Source organism: Belonocnema kinseyi, chromosome 9 (assembly GCF_010883055.1).
Source record: "Belonocnema kinseyi isolate 2016_QV_RU_SX_M_011 chromosome 9, B_treatae_v1, whole genome shotgun sequence".
Lineage (NCBI taxonomy): Eukaryota > Metazoa > Arthropoda > Insecta > Hymenoptera > Cynipidae > Belonocnema > Belonocnema kinseyi.
Genome location: NC_046665.1, coordinates 7,473,264 through 7,493,347, shown reverse-complemented (window position 1 = coordinate 7,493,347; position 20,084 = coordinate 7,473,264). Strand labels below are relative to the sequence as shown.

General features: G+C 34.2%; 1 protein-coding gene across 2 annotated transcripts in view; it reads right to left on the bottom strand.

The window, feature by feature from the left end:
• Nucleotides 1-1,371: 1,371 nt before the first annotated feature.
• The window catches only part of LOC117180315, a 97,931-nt gene continuing 79,218 nt past the window's right edge, over nucleotides 1,372-20,084 (bottom strand). The window contains exons 3-5 of one of the 2 annotated variants that reach the window (XM_033372752.1): nucleotides 19,650-19,805; nucleotides 17,150-17,800; nucleotides 1,372-1,672 (exon numbers count right to left, since the gene is read on the bottom strand). In XM_033372752.1, coding sequence (XP_033228643.1) covers nucleotides 1,513-1,672; nucleotides 17,150-17,800; nucleotides 19,650-19,805 — 967 coding nt within the window. In that variant the 3' untranslated portion in view covers nucleotides 1,372-1,512. Of the gene's footprint in view, nucleotides 1,673-17,149; nucleotides 17,801-19,649; nucleotides 19,809-20,084 lie in introns of both variants that reach the window. The other variant, XM_033372751.1, reaches the window with a different exon arrangement.

Here is a 20,084-nt window from a genome sequence, read left to right as displayed (position 1 = left end):
AATTTCACTTTCAGCTCCGAGCCGCGTACTTAGGAGATTGCTTTCTAGCGACTTAACCAATGGCCTAGAACGAAGTGTGAATTCTAAGCCAGTCAATATCTGCTTCATGGTATCGAATGTCCCGTCTTCGAAGTAAGTGCTTTGACACACTAAAGTAAGTTTCTTTTCTGATTTAATGTTACAAGTTAGGATTCATGGACTATTTAAAATCTTTAAACAAAATTTCCACCTAGACCTTTATATTCGTCTACTATTACTCTTACTTATGCTGTGAACAATACTTATAGTAAAATAATTTCTCCTTCTTTGCCTACCTATTGAAATACTGTTAAAAATGCTTTAGCTTTTAAATATCGAAATTAAATTTCTCAAGTTGCTCATATTTATATCACGGTTACATTTGACGATACATCGTCATTTAAAAACTTTCTCTCACACTTAGTTTTAGAGAGAATTAAAGGAACATAATGTGTTCTTGGTATTAATACACAAATTTTATTATATGAATTAAAAATACATTTTAAATTTATTTGATTATACTGTTTTCCAATATAATTATGTACTTTGTAAACAATATCGTGAAACTCCTCTGGGATCTTGTGTAACTGCCAAATTACCTGAGAGGGTAATGTTACATTTGAAAATGAATGCCTATTATGAAATGGTATTCCAAGTTTTGGTTCATATGCGTAATGCTGATGATACCTTTTTATGATCCCAATTGATAAAACTAATTTTATACTTTCTATTTTCAACTTCTATGGCTTAAGATTAACATTCATATTTAAAACTAAAGTAAAGTATTCAATAAGCTTTTGATCTCAAAATGATTAGAGGCTGTAATTACAGTATGAATAATAATTGGTTTGATGGAAGAGCGACCGCAGGGAGATATCTTTATTCTTTCTCGGATCATCCTGTTCACAATGAAAACCACATTATAATATTCTATACTTTTTCAAGTTTCACTTATTATACAAAGAACTTAGATATACATAAGAAATATTTAGTTCATAACAACTATCCTAGCAGCTTTGTTGCTTAACATATTAATTTACAAGGTGAAAGTAATTGTAAGCTAAAGATAGTGTCCATGTGGAGACATGGAGCAATGGTAAGTTTGTTAGTATTAAAAAATCATATTCATCTCATTTTTAGACAGGATGTCTAATAATATTAATAGACTGCTTTGAGAATGTAACATCAAACCAATTTTTACAACAGTTAATAAATTTGATAAATACGTTAAATTAAGCAAGGATAAACTTGGTATATAGGTCGACCTGCTCTTTTGGTATGAAATATGACGATAAAACTTGTTGTCTACTAACTATGCTACAGGGATTCTATAAGGTAAACTATTTGTATAGATCATATTTCAGACTTAAATATATTAAACTTATAACTTGAATTTTAGGTACATTGTGTTTAAAGAAATTATATCTACGACGTAATGACAGGTTTCCATAAATCCAAGTTCGCTCTCGGAAAACTGGACTGCAGCTTCTCAGTTCAAACTTCGCCATGAAGCATCGAGGCTTGTGGTTTAAAAAAATCAATAATCGGATGGTAATTGTAATTTATTCGTCTCTGAGTCTTGTGAAGCTCTTCATCACGTTCACTTTGATTTTTGGCCGCAAGGCTTGCCTCTCGGCTGGCTGGTCGGTTATGTCTGGAAACATTTAAAACAAGTAGTATCAACTAAGATATTCTGTCTATTTAGGAAGACCAGTTTTTTTGTCAAACAATCCGTAAACCACAAAAATCTACTTATTGAAACATACGCAATTAAAATATGGATACCGTCGGTTTTGCTGGTTTTTATTTTAGTGCTAAGCAATTTTACGTCCGAATTACGTTCGTTACTACCATCAATTATAATAAGATAATTAGATAACAAATACAATAATTAAATGACTCATACTGTACCTATACCAAGCCGATCAATGGAAGATATTGCGACCAACCTTGTATTTTATTTTAGAGCATTCAGACTTGGCATATTTGTGGTATGTACCCCTAGATTATTTTTAGAAAGTGGAAACAAGTTTGCAAACTCCAGGAGGGCAGTGGTATAGCGGGAGGCCTACCGAACAGACGTAGATATCAAAAACTTACCAAATTGTCTGTTTCGGTGGCTACTATGGGCTGGGATTGGTACCCCGCTTGATATTTAGTAGTTTAACGCATATTTCGAACATACCGATGGGTTGTGGAAGCAAATTGCGTACCTTTTAGGGGCACAAACAGAAAATACCCAGATAAAAAGTCGTACGATGCATCTCACCCACATGGCGTGATTCTCATACAATGCATGTGAGAACGCGTACATCTCGCCAGCATTGAATGATATACATTTAGCTGCGAGCATTATGAGTCACATTTCGCCATCACGGAACATAGACACATGCTGCGAGCATGTGATTATTTTAAAAATTGTAAACTTTATAAATTTAAAAAAGTTTATGACTTCAGTGCTCAATAAATTTTAAGTAAAATTATTTTTTCATGGCATATTAATTTGTAATTTAATTGATTAAAGACTGCCCGAATAATATGGAACATGACATAAATTGAAAAATTTAATTTAAGTTCACATAAATTTTAATACCCACATGCTGACCTGTGCTGACCGGTACATTGGCTGTTTTTTACCACGAAGGCGTATTAATTAATTAATAAAAAACTTCAATTGGACCTATAAATGCCTGAGATATTAAAACAGGTGACATTTATAGAGTTTGTTGTGGTGTAATTAAACCTCAAATTTTATTCTTACAGCATTCCTATTCAAATTTCGCAAGATATATGCATCTCACTTAATGAGTCGTGACATGCGAGCAATATGCAACTCAATTTATGACACATATGTCTTCGCAGGTGAGAGAATTCTGTGCGGGTTGATTGGCACGACGTGCATGCAAAATTCGTCGCATATTGCTTAAATTTTGTTAGCTGGGATACCGGAATCACAGTATTTCTAGAAACATTTTTTGCACAACTGGTATATCTGCAGCGCGTTTTCATAACATTTCACTCTACTTCACTTCTGTCTTATGAAGACTGTCATATCTAACTTCTAACGTTTTTGCTCTTTGGTAAACAATTATTTAGAGAAAGTATATTGCCTAACTCTCAATGGGGAAATCAAGGATAGTCTAATTTTAGTTGAGAATTAATTTATTTATATAGTTGAAGATAAAATAATGTAATAAATTTACGAAAATACAAAACATATTTATTCTGTCTTACGGTCACGACAAAATAAAAACAAATGAGAGCTATCAATTCAACTCCATTTATTATCATTGTCATTATCGGTCAAAGAATGGTTTGATTTGGTGTTTCCAAATCTTTACATCATACAAAACTTAAATTAAATTATTTAGAAGATAAAAAAAAGATGACATGTCAACAGTGCTTTGGCACTAGGAAATGACTTTAATAAAAATCTGTTTGTATAAAATTCATAGCATGCCCCTTTTGCTTTCGAACAATTGCAGTTACCCGGACAATGTTTCTTGCATTTGTATAAAATAGTGGTGGTTTTGCAGGATTATTGTGCTGTAGGTCTAGATCTATAGTGAATATTACATCCTTCTATGTATCATTTCCAACCACATGTAGAAGAATTGGACAAGTCTATCACTGCATGAAGCATCTGGTTGGCCTTCAGTCCTTCGTAGGCTGCTGGTCTTGTCTGAAGTTTTAGCGAGTCTTAAGTTCGCGGAAAGCAATCCAGGGTTTATCTTTTGTAAACAGTGCTCGACGGCACTTGATGAGACTTTCATACTGCTTCGAACTGAAGTATAAGATATATAAGATCGGCAAGAAGTCAGCTTGGCATACCTAACGACCTTATCCTGAAGTCATTCCCTCCCTGAATCAACGAATGAAGTTTGAAGTCGAGGCAGTAACGCAGGGAAAAGAGTCTTTTGTTTTGATCCAGTATGAACCGTAAGTAGCTATAATCATAATAAACTTTCAATAACAGTATAAAAACGGAATGCAATAATTCATATAATATATTTCAGTTCAAAGCAGTATGAAAGTCTTACCAAGTGCCGCCGAACATTGTTTACAAAAGGGAAACCCCTGTAGTGCATCCTAACAACTGAAGACTCACTAGAACTTCATATAAGATAAGAAGCTTACGAGGGACTAAAGGCCAGACAGATGCTCCATGCAGTGATAGACTTGCCCAACTCTTTTGCATGTGGTTGGAGATGATGCCCAGAAGGATGATCTATTCACTATAGATCTAGACCTATAGCGCAGGAAGCTTGCAAAACCACCACTATTTCATGAAAATGCAAGAAAAAGTCTTCGCGTAACTGCAATTGTTTAAAAGCAAAAGTTACATGTTATCAATTTTATACCCGTGCATGCAAAAAGACTTTTATTAGTCATCTTTCTTCAATATTTAAAGAATTCGATTCGAGTTTTGTGTTTTAGTAAATTTATGTCTTTATTTTCTCTTTATCTATATAAATAAATTAATCTTTAACTAAAATCAAACTATTTCAGACTTTCTGAATGAGAGTTATGGAATAGATCCTTTCTAAATAGTTGTTTTCCCAAGAGCAACAACCTTAGAGGTAAAATATGACAGTATTTATAATGCAGAGGTGAAGTAGAGTGATGTTGCATAAAAAATACCGCAGGTATACTAGTTGTGCAAGAAGTTTTTATAAAAACGTGAAAAAACGTGAAAGTCAAATTTAGTTTTAAACGAGTTAGATGCACACGTTTTTGGCAAAAGGTAAATATGTCGGAACTGAAACTTATTTAACTTGAATTGCAGAACTATTTTATTATTTTGCCATCTTGAAAAAATTTTTTCTTGGTGCCAAACTGATGAATTTTCAATTTTTTAAAGTATTATTAAAGTTTTGCAGATATTAACCAAATGCAATTTTTGTTTATTTTTTTTGGATGCCAATGCACAATTTCTTTCCTTGAACTCAAATGATTCGATTAATTTTTGCATTTTCACTCCTACATAACATAGATTCCAAACTTGTGGAATTAAAAAAGGAACTAATAACCATATGAAAAACCCAGGATTACTTTTGAATTTCTGGTACTACCTCCAAGTGCTTTTTAAATTAAATTACAAGAAAGATTTCCACGAGCCCTGAATAGTCGGTTAATAATAAATGAACAATTCTTTTTATTAACTCGATGCTGAATCCTTGCTACAAACGGTATAATGTCTCATCTCATCTTTCCGTACTTCTCTGCATTGTTCACAATGAGTTGTATGCTTTCTTTGCAGAGACTAAAGAAAATGAGGAGTCCGGTTTCAGGTACAGGAACCGTACTCAAATAATTCTTATTACTTAATTTCTATTTGTATAGATATTTGTTCAACCTTATATAAACTAAATGGATAAGGTGCTAAATAGAAAATTCGACTTATGGTAAACTTGGAACTCCCAGATTTATGTACTGATCGTTCTGTTTGCAAGCCACGTACATCGTCCATAAATATTGGTCGTATTTTTATGAAACCCTCTTTTCGCGTAACGGTGTTCAGCTCAAAAGTTTCTCGGTAATATTGAAAACATATGTTTTTGGAAACTTTCAAGCAAAGGCGTAGAATTTTGTAGATTTGTCGACATAAGAATGAACCTTTTTCTCCGAAAGTACGGCTGAAACAAATCGTATCTCTATTCAAGGAAAGATTGGGTTACGTTATTCTTAAAATATTTTATCAAAGTCATGAAAGAAAATTTAATTGATTAACCGTGCCGAAAACTTTGAGGAAAGGAAGCGAGTTAAATAAATAAAGAACGCCTAGGCCATGTTTACTAGGTACGAAACAATCAGAAAGATCACATTTATTGAAGGAAAAAAAACACTATTTCAATAGCATGCGTCGAGATTTTGTTATAAAAGTTACCACTTCCCACAATCTTATCATTTTGCTTTTTAAAACACAATGGAACGAAAGGAAGAAGTTGAATTCTGAGATGGTTTAAATTACAATTTTTGGACGTTACAAGAGCAAATTCTTTTCCATAATTTTAGTCTCGAAATAATCCCAGTAGTCAGCCGGGAACGCACTTCGGAAGACACACGCGGCACTTATAAGAGGTGGCGAAGCTCCATGGTTGGAACACGTGGTTTTTTTTTCTTTTCAATTTTGAATATCACAATGTAAAAACCCATATGAACATTGAGCGTGCTAAAAATACAAAACCTAATGCCTGCAACGTCTGTCGCGACCAGAAGAACAAGAGTGGCATTTCGTCATGACAGTGGAAATATGCAAGAATCGAGATTTACAAATCGAAGTCGTCACCTAACTATGTTTGTTTCCGCGATGGCGTAGTGATCGGAATGGTGACCTTTGTTCTAACGTCTCACGTGTGTTACTTAAAACTTTACCGTTTCCTGGAGCAAAACAACTTTAATCGACGGGTAATAATTACCACGGCAAAGGACTTGTCATATATGGGATTTACTTTGACAAAGATGACAAGCCATTACCACTCCCTGATATCGTGATTGTTTCTCGGGGGGTTTAAGCTTTATGAATTGGAATTTTCTTAATATTAGTCAATATTTCATTAGAGTCTATAAGGGCCTCGATGCTTAGTTGAGGCTTCTAGAACATTTTTCATCTATGGAAGGGATCTTAGCACATATGCTAGAATGCTTTTTTAGTCCATACGGATAAAGTTCTTAGAAAGTACAGTTCCACTGTTCGACGGAAAATTCTAGTAAGTGAAATTCGGTATAAATCACATAAGGTGTTAGTTTAATTATGTTTATCGCATAAATGAAGAAGCAAATAAACAATTAATTTGAAAAATATAAAGTTTAGTAAAGCGACTCTCGCTGTGCTATATTCAAAAATATACACTAACTCACATATCCAATAGTTTAAGAATATATAGATAAACTATATGCCCTGTTCAGAATAATCAGACAATCTTGCATAAACACGCAAAACTAGCAGTGTTATTCATGTATGCACAACACCCGCCCTCAACGCGAGTTCACTTAGATTAACTCATGTTTACTAACGAAAATCATGAACTTGCAAATCGTAAATTTGCCAATCACAAACTCTCAATCCTTGTAGGCATTTTCAATTACTTGGCCCTAAAAGGTCTTAAAAGGTATTCAGTGAGAAGATCAGCAATAATCTAGTGTATTGAAATGTATGTATAAGACGTTTAGACCACCTCGTTCAAGGCCCTCATGTACGTAATGGTGACTCATGTCAAAGTTCTTAGTACGTTCCTGATATAACGGGTTACACGTTTATTTCTATGCACGCTGTTTGTCACAATAATTGAGTGTTGGCTTTCTGTTTCGATTTAAATATGCGAATTCATTTTGAAAACCTTGTAGGCAGACTGTTTCCTTGGTGGCATACGATAAGGCAATGTGGTCCACTTGTATGCTATATAAAACGACACTTCTCTTTTTTTTAAATTTTTCTGTTATCGTAACCCAAAAGTAGTGAGCAGCAACACATACTCGCAGGGTGCTCCCACAAATGAATTAGAATTACAGTTTTTATATTTATTGTTTTTATTTCACAAGCAACAAGAATTGTAATCCAGGCGTCATCATCAAACGGAGTGTTTGCTTTGCGCACGAGGCAAATGTTTGATTGGTTCTGTGACCTTTCTGATTTACGCCGGATATACCAATCAACTGTTCTCGGTTACAGGTTTCCGCCCTCAAAAGAAACTAGTGTATTCGTAAGTACATTTCCTGGCATGTGCCAATTCATAAGAATTTATACTTTTTCGAGCTGAGCTCTAAGACTTTTTTTTTAAGTCGAACCAGTAACTCATTGTAAGCGTGCCGTTATTGATGTTTACATGAAGTCACTATAATCGTAACAGAAACTTGTTATGAATTGTAATGCTGCTTTCCGAAGGATTTTTTTGTGTCACTAACATATTAGGGCCAATTTCTTTTCGAAATACCATAGAAAAATTACTTGTGATGCATCAACAAGGCCCATCTCTGGTAATCTAAATTCGCAGTTTACAATTCCCTGCCCGTCTGAAGGACAAGAACGTGGACCTAAATTATGCCTTCCGACGATAAGTTTATTATATTTTTCTTATAAATTAGTAAGAAACATATTGTGGCTGCCAAAATAAATTTCTGAGAGATTGCTACTGATTTTATTGAGTCTGTGAAGGTGTTATACTTTGTAAATATGTAGATTATAAGAACTTAATAAAAGATACAGGGAAAATTTTTTTAAAAATGGACAGTTTTTGCGCTATACGGCGCTAAGCGCTCAATTTTGTGAAAACAATACATTCTTGTATATGCTGAAAGGGGAGAGATGACGGCAAAGTGAGGTAGGCACCAAATGACAGTTTGATAATAATGTATGTTGCGCACATCCCAAAACTCACGAACGCTAAGTACTCAAGAATTGAATTTCATAAAATGTCACTGCTATAACTTTGAAAACGGTGGCCCGGTGAGAACAATATCAAATGAGGATAATCTTACAATGATATAGTACATCGCGCGCTGGTCTAACCAACCGAACACTAAGCGATTGAGATGTAGTATAAAATTCAAAACATGCTTCCGTGAGCGCAGATAAGGTGCATCTGCTATCCGGGTATCCAATATGGTAGATTCATTGCTTTTAGTCTAGGAAGAAAAGGCGCTAAGATGAAGCTACGTTCATCCAAATGATTTAAATAGGCTCTAGTCTCCTCTGGAATGAAAATATCCCTAGGATGATAGACATTGATTGTACACTCCACTAAAAGCCTAGGTATATCAGAATTACCGTTAGCATTACGGAACTTACACGTTTGCCTACCTGTTACTAATTGATAGATTGCAATTCAGTCATAACCTACTATCGCCGGCAACTTGAAGTTGTGGCCTACGAAGTTGAACATTTAGAAATTCGATTCTATAGCTTATGAAAAATATTCTAATGCAGTCTCAAGACTTTTTAAAAAGGAAATGAGAAACCTATGGTCATCGATGGAGATAACAAGTGCATTCCGTTATAAACGACCGTCAATTTTTAAAGCATTTGAACGCCTTGAGTGGGAGTGAATGAATGAGTGATCTGAAATCAGTCATTAGTAAAAGTTATAAAAAAATGCGCTTAGTTTCGTCCAGACGCTTGCACCTTATCTGCGCTCACGGAAGCATTTTTTAAATTTTATACTTCATCTCGAGCGCTGAGCGATCGCTCGGTTAGACCAATGCACGATGTATATCACTGAAATATTAACCTCATTTGATATTGATTTCGCCAGGGCACCGTTTTCAAGGTTGTTTGTATTTGTATTTAATAAATAAAAGTCCCTAGGGCTAAATAATCCTCTGAGGCACAGAATAATACAAGGCAATTACTAATTTATATAAGCATTGAACGGTAATATACTTAATTAGTTTTATAACTAAATCTATAAATTAACTAAAATAGATAGTCTACCTCATAATTTGTAATAGATTAGATAGGAGATTAATACTTAGAAAAGTACATTGAGTGATTAATTAGAAGCTCTTATGTGCATTGACGTAGAAATTAAGGGGGTAAAACTGTGTGCATAAAAATTAAAATTTACAAAAGTTCATAAAAGCAGAAGGAAATTTGAAGATAATTTGTCGGAGAATTCAGTTTAAGAGTTTACCAGTGAGTAATTTCAAGAGTTGGGTTAGAAATGCTGTATAAATATTTGAAAAAGAGATTTTTGAAATGATACAGGGAAGGTGCATTTCTAAAATTATATGGTATTTTATTCCATAACCGGGCAACGCAGTGAAGTTTTATTATATTAAAATCTTGAGCGCTTAGCGTTCGGCTGCTTTCATAGGCACACGATATATGTCTTATAATAATCGCGCTTTCTTTCTACGTAACGTTGGAACCTTATCTGCGCTCACTGAACATGTTTTGTATTTTATACTACATCTCGAGCGCTTAGCGTTCGGTTAGTTGGAATAGCGCGCGATGTATATCATTGTAATATTATCCTCATTTTATATTGGTCTCATTCTGCCTTCGTTTCTGTCCTTCAGCATATATCAGAATTCATTGCTTTCACCAAATTGAGCGCGTTTCATTTTCTTTCCTCTTGTGTGGCCTTAACTCTGTTGAATATCTTCTTTAATGTGACCTCATGGTTGACTAAATTGTATTATCTTTTTAATTTATGAATTCTAAAGACAATATGTTTTTCACTCAGTGTAATATAAAATGAAGATGTAAGGTGTTGCTCTTTGCTCGAAATTGCCTTTTCCAGAATTCTTGTTGAGTGCTAAAGCTTTGTCGCCAAAAGGTTTTAAATAAAAAATACCTGGTCATCTATCACACTTTATTTCAAAAGGGGTTTGATTTATGAAGACACCTATACACCTAACTACTGCAGCGAGTTTGCAAGTAATTCGTTCAGCCTTGACATTATAATCTGAGGTATAAACAATCGTTCGCGCTTGTTTGATGCCATTTCGTTATAGGCCTGCTGTAAAATCAGAATTACAATACTCAAGAACTTTCTCCGTATACATTGTTTTTTCTTTATTTGGTGCGATTTTTAGCATGGGCTTTGAATATCAAAAAAGCTGTCTTTACCTTATCTTTGGTTTTCAAAAAATGAACCTTGACCTAGTTTAATTTGTGGTCAATAAATGATGCAAAGTATACTATTTCTCCAAGAGACGCGACTATCAATGGGCCATGAACGTCGGAATGAAGCAATTCAAGCAATCTTTCTCTCTTTTTGACTCTAAATTAATTGAAAAAGGTGACGCACTTTGTTCAACTAAGATACAGGTTTCATCCATGGAAACCGTGTACTGTTTAAAATATAAATCGCCTTTCTCCTCAGCTGTAAAAATAACATCTTTGTTTTTGTTCATAATTTCAGCACCGGTTTCTGTAGATAGGAAACTGTGACGATTTGTAGCAGCTTTCGAAACTTAACATAAACTCGCTTAGATTTCTGGTACAATAAGTGTCATTCTAACGTCATTGTGATGGTTTGACATCCATCAGAAAAGTTTGAATGAACTGTGCCTTTGCCTGCAAGGTAATTAGTTTAATCAACGGCTACTTTGACTTGTTACTCAATATATGGAATCTGCAATGGAGTCACCCTGGTGCGGTTACCTAAGAAATATCAGATATAACAACTGCACTGAGGAAAAAATACTTCGGAATTAATGAAATATTGGTTTGAAGCGTCAAACGGTGCTTTCGGGCTCGATCAAATGCATACATAATCAATTCAAAAGCATATACTATTGTTTCTTATTTTCTTGATTCAAATGAAATATTATTAAATTATAAAAAAATTGCTCAGACTTAACTGAAGATGTCCTGGATCTAATAGTAAAATATTATAAAGTTTACTACAGTGAAATTTGAAGCAAACGATATGTCCTATAAATTGATAGAATCATGCTCCCAATTCTTAAGTGCGATGCCATGGTTGCAACAGTAGAAATGTTTAACTGTATACCATACTGCCATAATCTATTAGCAGAAATTTCCGATTCAAAGACAAAAAATATTGATTCAAATGCAAAATACATTTGTTTTCCAGAAGCTAAAATCTAAAGAATTTAAACTTTCTTTAACCTCTGAAACATACTTCTTCCGTTTACTCGTATTGTTATTAACATTAATTCTTAACTATATTCTCCATACATTATTCTTTATTAAAATATTGCTGACTTTGTTTAGGGAAGACGCATGTTACTTATAACTAATGAGAAACGCACTTTATTAAAATATTCGCAATCGCCGAGAATCGAATGCTCACCTCTGCAGCATTGACTTTTTGATTAAACTATCATCAATCGATAGTATGTCAAAAATAATTAGACACGTAATAGATGTAATGCTTTCACGATGATTCATTTTGATAAAAAGAGATAATTCGGGTTATAATCGTGTATAAAACTACGCTTTGTAGTCGATTGGAACCCAAAAATTCTCCTTTTATTAATTAGACACGTGTCGCGGCTTCTTTGTAAGTGGGTTCTTGTTTAAAAATTATGAGCGTATGAAAATCACGGTCGCCGGGGCTGCCAAATGTCTACCGAGTTACACTCTACTCTTTTCAGCCTCCGTCACTGGTCTAGTGGTAAATGTCCTATCTAACGACCAGACTGTCGCTAGTTCAAATCTTTTATTTGGAAACTATTTTTTTCTTCTATTTTTCGCATTGTAAATATGTCAAATAATAATTTTTAACCCCCCTGGCAATGAATTGTTTTCCCTCTAAAATATTAAAATTATTGGGAAATAACTATTATGCAGAGACTTTTCAATTCATTTATTTGCATAATCGTAATTTATCGTAATTTATTGCTCTTGTTGTCGAAAAACGTTATGTTTCAAATTTTTTTGCGACGATTTTGATGCAAGTCTTTTGACCAGCGAAATTAATTAAAAGTTTAAGATGTTAATTTTGTTTGTCTACTTGGCCATAATCAATATTATTAAAATATTGATTAATTTTGTAAGATTGCGAAAAAACGCTCTCTAGCTCCGCTGGGATATGAGCCAAGGCCCTTCAGATTGCTAGTCTGGTGCTCTACCAACTGAGCTACGGAGAGACGAGTACACTTTCTTCACAATCTCCTGACAAGCAGAATGTCAACGTCATTCCTTATACATGTAAGATTTTTCTTTCTAAACATGAAACACATATTTCATCACTGATGTAAGTTTTTTGAATAGGGAAATTAATTAAAAGTTTAAGATGTTAATTATGTTTTTCTACTTGGTCATAATGAATATTATTAAAATATTAATTAGTTTTTTAAGATTGCGAAAAAACGCTTTCTAGCTCCGCTGGGACATGAGCACAGGTCCTTCATATCGCCGGTCTGATGTTCTACCAACTGAGCTACGGAGAGACGAGAACACTTTCTTCACAATCTCCTTACCAGCAGAATGTCAACGTCATTCCTTATATTTGTAAGATTTTTCTCTCTAAACATGAAACACATATTTTATCATTGATGTACGTTTTTTGACCAGGGAAATTAATTAATAGTTTAAGATGTTGATTTTGCTTGTCTACTTGGCCGTCATCAATATTATTCAAATATTGATTTATTTTTTAAGATAGCGAAAAAAAATCTCTCTAGCTCCGCTGGGATATGAGCCCAGGTTTTTTAAGGAGATTGTGAAGAAAGTGTTCTCGTCTCTCCATACCTCAGTTGGTAGAGCATCAGACCGGCAATCTGAAGGACGTGGTCTCATATTAAATATTTACTCTGATTAGTTATTCAATAAATTCTTGTATCAAATTCTTCAAAAATCTTCAAAAATAAATATTATTTATTTATTAAAAATATAGTGATTAGATATCTCTATCAAAGAAATTTTGTATCAATGTTTAAACAAAATTTCTCATTCAGAAATCCATTCCTTTTAATTATTCTTATTTCACATTTTTTGAAAATACTTTATACAGTTTTGAACATTAAAGAAATTTCTCTGATAAAAGTATTTCTTTATTCCAGTAAAAAAATTAATGATATTCAACAAAACAATTTTTTTGATTCTTTAAATTCTCGAATTTTCTGGTTCGGCCATTTTATAATTTGGTGATTTTCTGGCGGAAATTTTGTTCTTATGGAATTTTCAGATAGGGTCATATTATAAACTGTAGTGAATTTGATTACTCAATATTTTTTTCAGTAATTTTTCAATTCAAAATATTTTATAAATTGGAGAGGGTTAAGAACCTAGGTTAAGAATCTCACTGAATATTACCTAAATTTTAATTGCAGTATGGGAAACAAGTGGGTGGTTATACAATTAAGACTTTCAGACTCCACTAAGACCAGACTGTATTTTAATGGTTCTGCAAAGTTGATTGATTCAAATCAAATTCGCAGTCTATGTAATTTGATGGACTTTCGTAATCTTTCTCATTTTCTACTGCGTTGCCCTATCTGTAACGAATAACGAGCTTCTGAAAAAGCGAGAAAAGTGCAGGTTTCCCAGGTGGTTTACCAGGTCGAATTTTAACATTATTCGTAGACATTTCGACGTTAATCATACAGAGGTATCTAAAGGTCATAATTATGAGCACCACGACAACCAGGTCACTCAAACATACTCTTCGAGGAGTTTTGAGACCCAGCGTTTATGCGAATGCTAAAACGAGCTTCTGGAAAAGCGAGAAAAGTCCGGGTTTTCCAGGTGTTTTATCAGGTCAAATTTTAACATTCTTCGAAGGCATTTCGTTGTTCACCCGCCAAATATGTCTAAAAGTCTTAATATTATAATTATTAGGTCAATCCAAATGAATCAGAGTATTTTCTAGAAGTGGCCTCCAGAGTAAAAATGCTTCGACTTGAGTTGGACTTGGTTATGCCTTGAGTTCGTCTCAAAACTGAGTCGAGATATAGGCCTTCGTCTTGCTTTTATGGACACGACAGGTAAAACGGCGTTTACTTGTCTTAAGTCGAACCCTGTCTTGGCTAAGACCACGTTTACTTGACTCAAGACGAGCCGTGTCTTGGCTGAGATTTCCGAAATTTTTTGGTTCATAAATGAGATTAAAATTAATGAATGAAAAATTTGTAATTATTAAATTAGTTATTTTTAATTTAAAAATTCAGAATCGGTGGGTCTGAACGAGTATAACCCTTAACAACTTTCTTCAAAAAAATAAAAATGGCAACTTTCTAGAAGAACCTCCTAAGCCGTTAGAAATAAGTAAAAACAAACAACAATTTCGGTATCATCGCCAAATAAGTATAATATAAATAAAATTCCGTAAATAAGTTGATTATATATATATATATATATATATATATAACTAAAAATTTGTCATAAGGACAACCGCGGGATTTCGCTTGTAGTTTTGAGCCCAATAGGTGTTACGCAAAATAAGTAACATTTCGATTCAAAATGCAAAGCGGTGTATTTGCAGCATTCTGTACGTAAGGGAGTCTGCCAGAAACTCATCAACGAGTCAAAAGTCTACGTTATTTTCGCGCCTGCGCAACATTCCGTTATTATATCCATAGGTGTAGAACAATCGTAGTCATCAATTGGTATCTTATTTAATTTTCAAATGTCCGAACACAGGCGAATATCGTCACTTTTTTTAGTAACAATGACCAGAGGATTAATGTACGCATTTTTGGAGCCTCGGAATTTACCTTTTTTCATTAGGTTCATAATTGCATTGCCTACACGTTTTCGGAGGGCCGTCAGAACGGTCCTACCTTGATTAGGGGTAACGTACCTTGATTGGTAGTATACCTATTTGGATTACTGTAAACTGGATTAGTTGTTTGAAGTTATAGATAGTTCCCCCGGAATTTTTTAAATATTTACGCAATAGAAGGGGGTGGAACTACATCTCTTATTCTCCCCAGAGAATAACCTTGCATTCCAAAGTATTTCACAACTAAGTTTGATTCTGCTCCAAATCTCGTAAACGTCTTTCATTACTCATTTTGTTAACAATCAAGTCATCATTAGTTAAATGGATCTACTCAGTTTTACGTTTCAGGTAATTAACACGTTTGCCAACATCTGTTACGTGGCCCTCTTTTAGGCACGATAAGAATTCAGATTTTTCGGATTGTTTTTGGATATTTTTAGATAGTCTTCGTTTCACTTTTCCTTCAACTACCTTCTGAAAATTATTAACACTCAGATCCAGCTTAGCAAGTAGGGATTTATTTTTTTATCTGTAGCAACAACGCATGCCTGCTTTTTATTACTTTAATTAATGTATATGACATTTTACGGAATTTAATTCTTCAGTAAGGTCTTTCCACCTCTTTGAATCTATAAGATGCTTAATGTCAGATTCCGTGTCTCCATATAGATCTTCTTGTGAAAAAATATCAAAATTAGGTACATTTTTAAATGGAAGAATTGCATATAAATTCGATTGAGATTCCTTTTGGGTACCCTTAGTTCTAAACGATTAAGAGGATCTTTCCTGTTTTAAGAAAATATTTAGTGGTAATATAAATTCTGATTATCAATGATAAAACGAATTCATGCGAAGTTATTTTCTGTTGATTACTAGTATTCACATAAAAAATGGTATTTAAACGTGTTTTTCTCAAAACTACATTTTTGAAGTCGGTACACAGTATCTCGCAAGAACACAACGATCTTGTCGATCGATTTTATTGTTGTTACGACTTCATACAATTCATTCTCGAGTTAACGTGTGCATCGCAGAGCATCTTTTTCGAAGGTGTCCATGCCTACCAGAAGTCGGCCCAACGGCGCAATTATAACTTTAGCCCGCCGATGTTAGCCGACTATTGGTACAATATCCATTACCAAAATCGGGCCAACTATGGCAATTACGCGGACATAAAATATCCATTAAGTTTTATAGAACTAATCTTATAGCAGAGGATACAATGGGTAGTTTAATAAATATAATACAATCACTACACTGTTTATCATATAATCGTACGCTGTGAAAATTTGAATTCGCCTTGGGGTTCGAACCCTATAAGTTTCGGATTCCTAATTCCTAACGCCTAAAGCGTCTCGGATATCCTAGCTGAAACTAGTACAAAAAAATCTGAAATATAACGGACAGCTGTTTTCTTCACGCATTTTTTTTAACGTTAAGGTAGCACGACACCATATATAACAAAAAAAAGGGCAAAGGAAAAATCGCAAGACTTTCAGTTGATGACGTTTCAGGAGCCTTAAATGAGCCTGAAATTATGCAAGAGAAACGAAAAGAAAATAATTTTTTAGCGGTAAATTTGTTTAAACAATAATAACATGTTGAAATTATTATTCGAGTCCATGTATTAAAAACCGTGATGAAAGACTTATGCTGCATTAAAACTGCTACACTTATTTAAATTTCCTTTATTTTTCTGCATTTAAATCATAATTATGCAGTAAATTATATAATTTATATTCAAGACAAAATTCAAATTTTCACGCGGTTAAGAAAAACTCTTGTATACATACGATTGGACAAAATTTGTCGTACCGCTCGAATGGAGTTAAATTTTGGTACACCTCTCCCTTTTTCGTTACAGATTTTCCACATTTTGAATGTTAACAAACTTTTTGTTTTGGAAGTAGATTCCGACTTTACTGTACATACGTAGGTCCAATTCTGTCCATTTTTTCTCCCAGTTATGTTAAATATTTTGAACCTTTACTTACCTCTTAACAAAAGTTGTGTCGTTTTCAGTATCTACATCTTCCATATCAAAGGTAGAATCTCTACTGAAAGGCCTTTTCGGTCTATTGGGATGCGTACTTTTAGTAAAAGTTCCAGTATAGCCAGGCGCTCTTGTATTTGGTGCATGATGAAGAGGCACTTTATCGTAAGGTCTAGAAATAGAGGCTGATTTATTCAATCCTAGCCTCGAAACAATGTTAGTAGAACGATTTTGCGACATATCTATTACTGATATATTTGATTTAGTGTGTGAAAAACGGTTCTCAGATTCGAAAGAAGATGGCAATTGTTCTGTATGAGTTCCCAAGGATGTGATGAAATGTGAAGAAGGGCTATACTTATTCACATAATTACTGGGTTTCATGACCTCATCAATATCGTGTTTTTTATCTGGGATGATGAACTCTACTCCTGGAAAAGTTTCATTAGAATTCGAATATGGATCCTTTTGATATGGAGGATATATTTCTGCATAACCATGAACATGACAACTGCAGCAAGTCGGTACTTTAAATACGTCCATATGCAAACCTAGTTTTATATTCCATGTTAACAAACGGTGATAACTGTAGACTTGAACACACGAGGAGCGATAGTTTTCGGATATGAAGGAACACCTTGATTGAGGATTTCTGAAAAACAACAATAATACAAAAATAATAAATAAACGAATAAAAGTATGAGACTGGCTTTACAATGTGTCTAAAGAATTATACGTACACCGACGGACACTCGAAGCAACGCGAACATGTGCTTTATTGCCCACTGCCACTAACCTTCGAGCTTGTTTCATTGATACATATTCCGGTCTTCCAATAGTTCGATGCATTTCAATGTTAACTGAAACACTGGGATGTGAACTAATGAAACACATGCGACAGTTGGTAGCAGTGGAAAACATCGTGCATGGAAGTGTTGATATAAACATACGTTGATGTACGTGCAATTTTTAAGACACATTGAGGAGCCAGCCTAATGTGTGATCAGAGAGGTAAGTCTATCTTTACTAACGATTGTGAAGTCTGCTGCACTCAGCTATGGCACACCTGCGCCTCATGCAACAAACTTGACACTTGTTTGCTAAGACAAATTTACCTCCCGAATATTACCGAAGATTTCTTTGATAAAAAAGAATTGATTTTGGGGATTTCGTAGGAAAACTTATGCACTATCGACCTACTCTTTTACATGAAGAGGCGTTTCGCATAATCATTGTTTCCGAACATAACTGGAAAACAACATAGGAGAGCAAAAATAAAAAATCTTAAAATCTTATTCGTACCCGATCCTACGCAAACCGTGAGTAAGTGGGATCAGAAGCTAAATATCCTTTTAATTTATCGCAGTAGGAAAAGTGGGATATCACAGATATATAATAAAACACTATTCTTTCACACATGTGTGAAAACAGATTTTTTTAAGCATGTGAGGCGAGCTGGTCGTTGCACAATGCGGCCAAATCCCAAAAAACTGGCCAAACTATAAAATGTTTTTAAATCAAGTTTAAGGTCATTATCCGGTAGTTTTGGGGTTGATTGCCAAAAATTAGAAGTCTAAATTGAAGAAAACTAAATAGCGGATTTAATATGGGGAGCAAGTGTGCTGATAATTTTTTTTAATTCTCTTGAGACTCGGTATGAGGGGTTTCTCGAGGATCTGGGGCTGTTCTGTTGGTGCGGGAACAGTACTCTACAGAACTCTAACAGTCTTTTCTATGTACTTTAAATTTTTTATGGCGGTTTCCTTTATTTTGCAATAAATTCATTTGTCTCTTTCTGTTTAATTAATTATTAATATAATTTGAAATATGTATAGTGTTATACTGCTGATTTTCAGCAGACGGTTTCATTTATTTAAATTCCAATAGTTGAAATTGAAAAATTTTATCATCTGGCTAAAACTGAAACTTCATTTTTGGGGTTTTAAACAGCTTTTTGCGAGAAGTATGCAGCAGAGCATTTTTTCAATCAAGGTAAACAATATATTTTTGTAGAGGACAGCAAGTTTTGACATTTTTTCCTTGTTACTGGATTTTTTGTTCAATTCCATTCTTCTGTCTTGCACGATGTTTGAGCTCGTTAAAAATTCCTCTTTCCCTCCTCAGATGAACAGTATACTATATATCTGTGACATCCCAATTTTCTTCCTAGCTAGTAGAAGTGAGTTTCTATACCTGCGCTTATATCACACAGTTGAAGAACCGGTATTTTAGGGCTCATTAACAGGCCTAAGAAAACGGCTATACTTACGAGTTGTTACAAAAAATATCGTGCATACTATAGGGGATCCGACTTTCGCGACTCGAGTAATATTTTCCTTACTTGCCTAAGTTTCTCGCGTGTACACTCGCCTCCAGGTCGTACTGAATACATCACCCTTGTCGCAAAAAGTCCCATTTTACCTCCTTAGCACATGACATTATTTCAATTATGTGTTCTTATTGTTATTTCACTATTTGTAAATTATACCTTAAACACTTACGTGCATTTTTCAAGGCGAAGAGTCTGGGTATGCTCTCCAGTATTAATTATATACTTCCGGATTCCAGATGCTGATCTAGCTAATTGCGGTCTAGCGTACTTAACCTGTGATAGACACGTGAAGCTTTCCTCAACGTTGTTGAAATGGTGGCCATATCTTCTAAAATAGCAAAAAGATAATAAGAAATCGCAATATGCACTTTAAAGAGAGGTATATTATTTTTTCATACAAAAGAAAGCGCTTTATAATCAAAGTTTGGCCAAATTTGTGATCCCAAAAAGCAAGAGTTCTTCTGCAACTAATCTACGGTAATTTTTTCTTTGGCAAGATCGAAATCCTATTTTTATAAAACCTTGGTATCCATAACAAACCTCGAAAGAAACGAGAGTACAAAATTTCCACCAAATATTGCGTTGCAATAACCTAAAGCAAAAA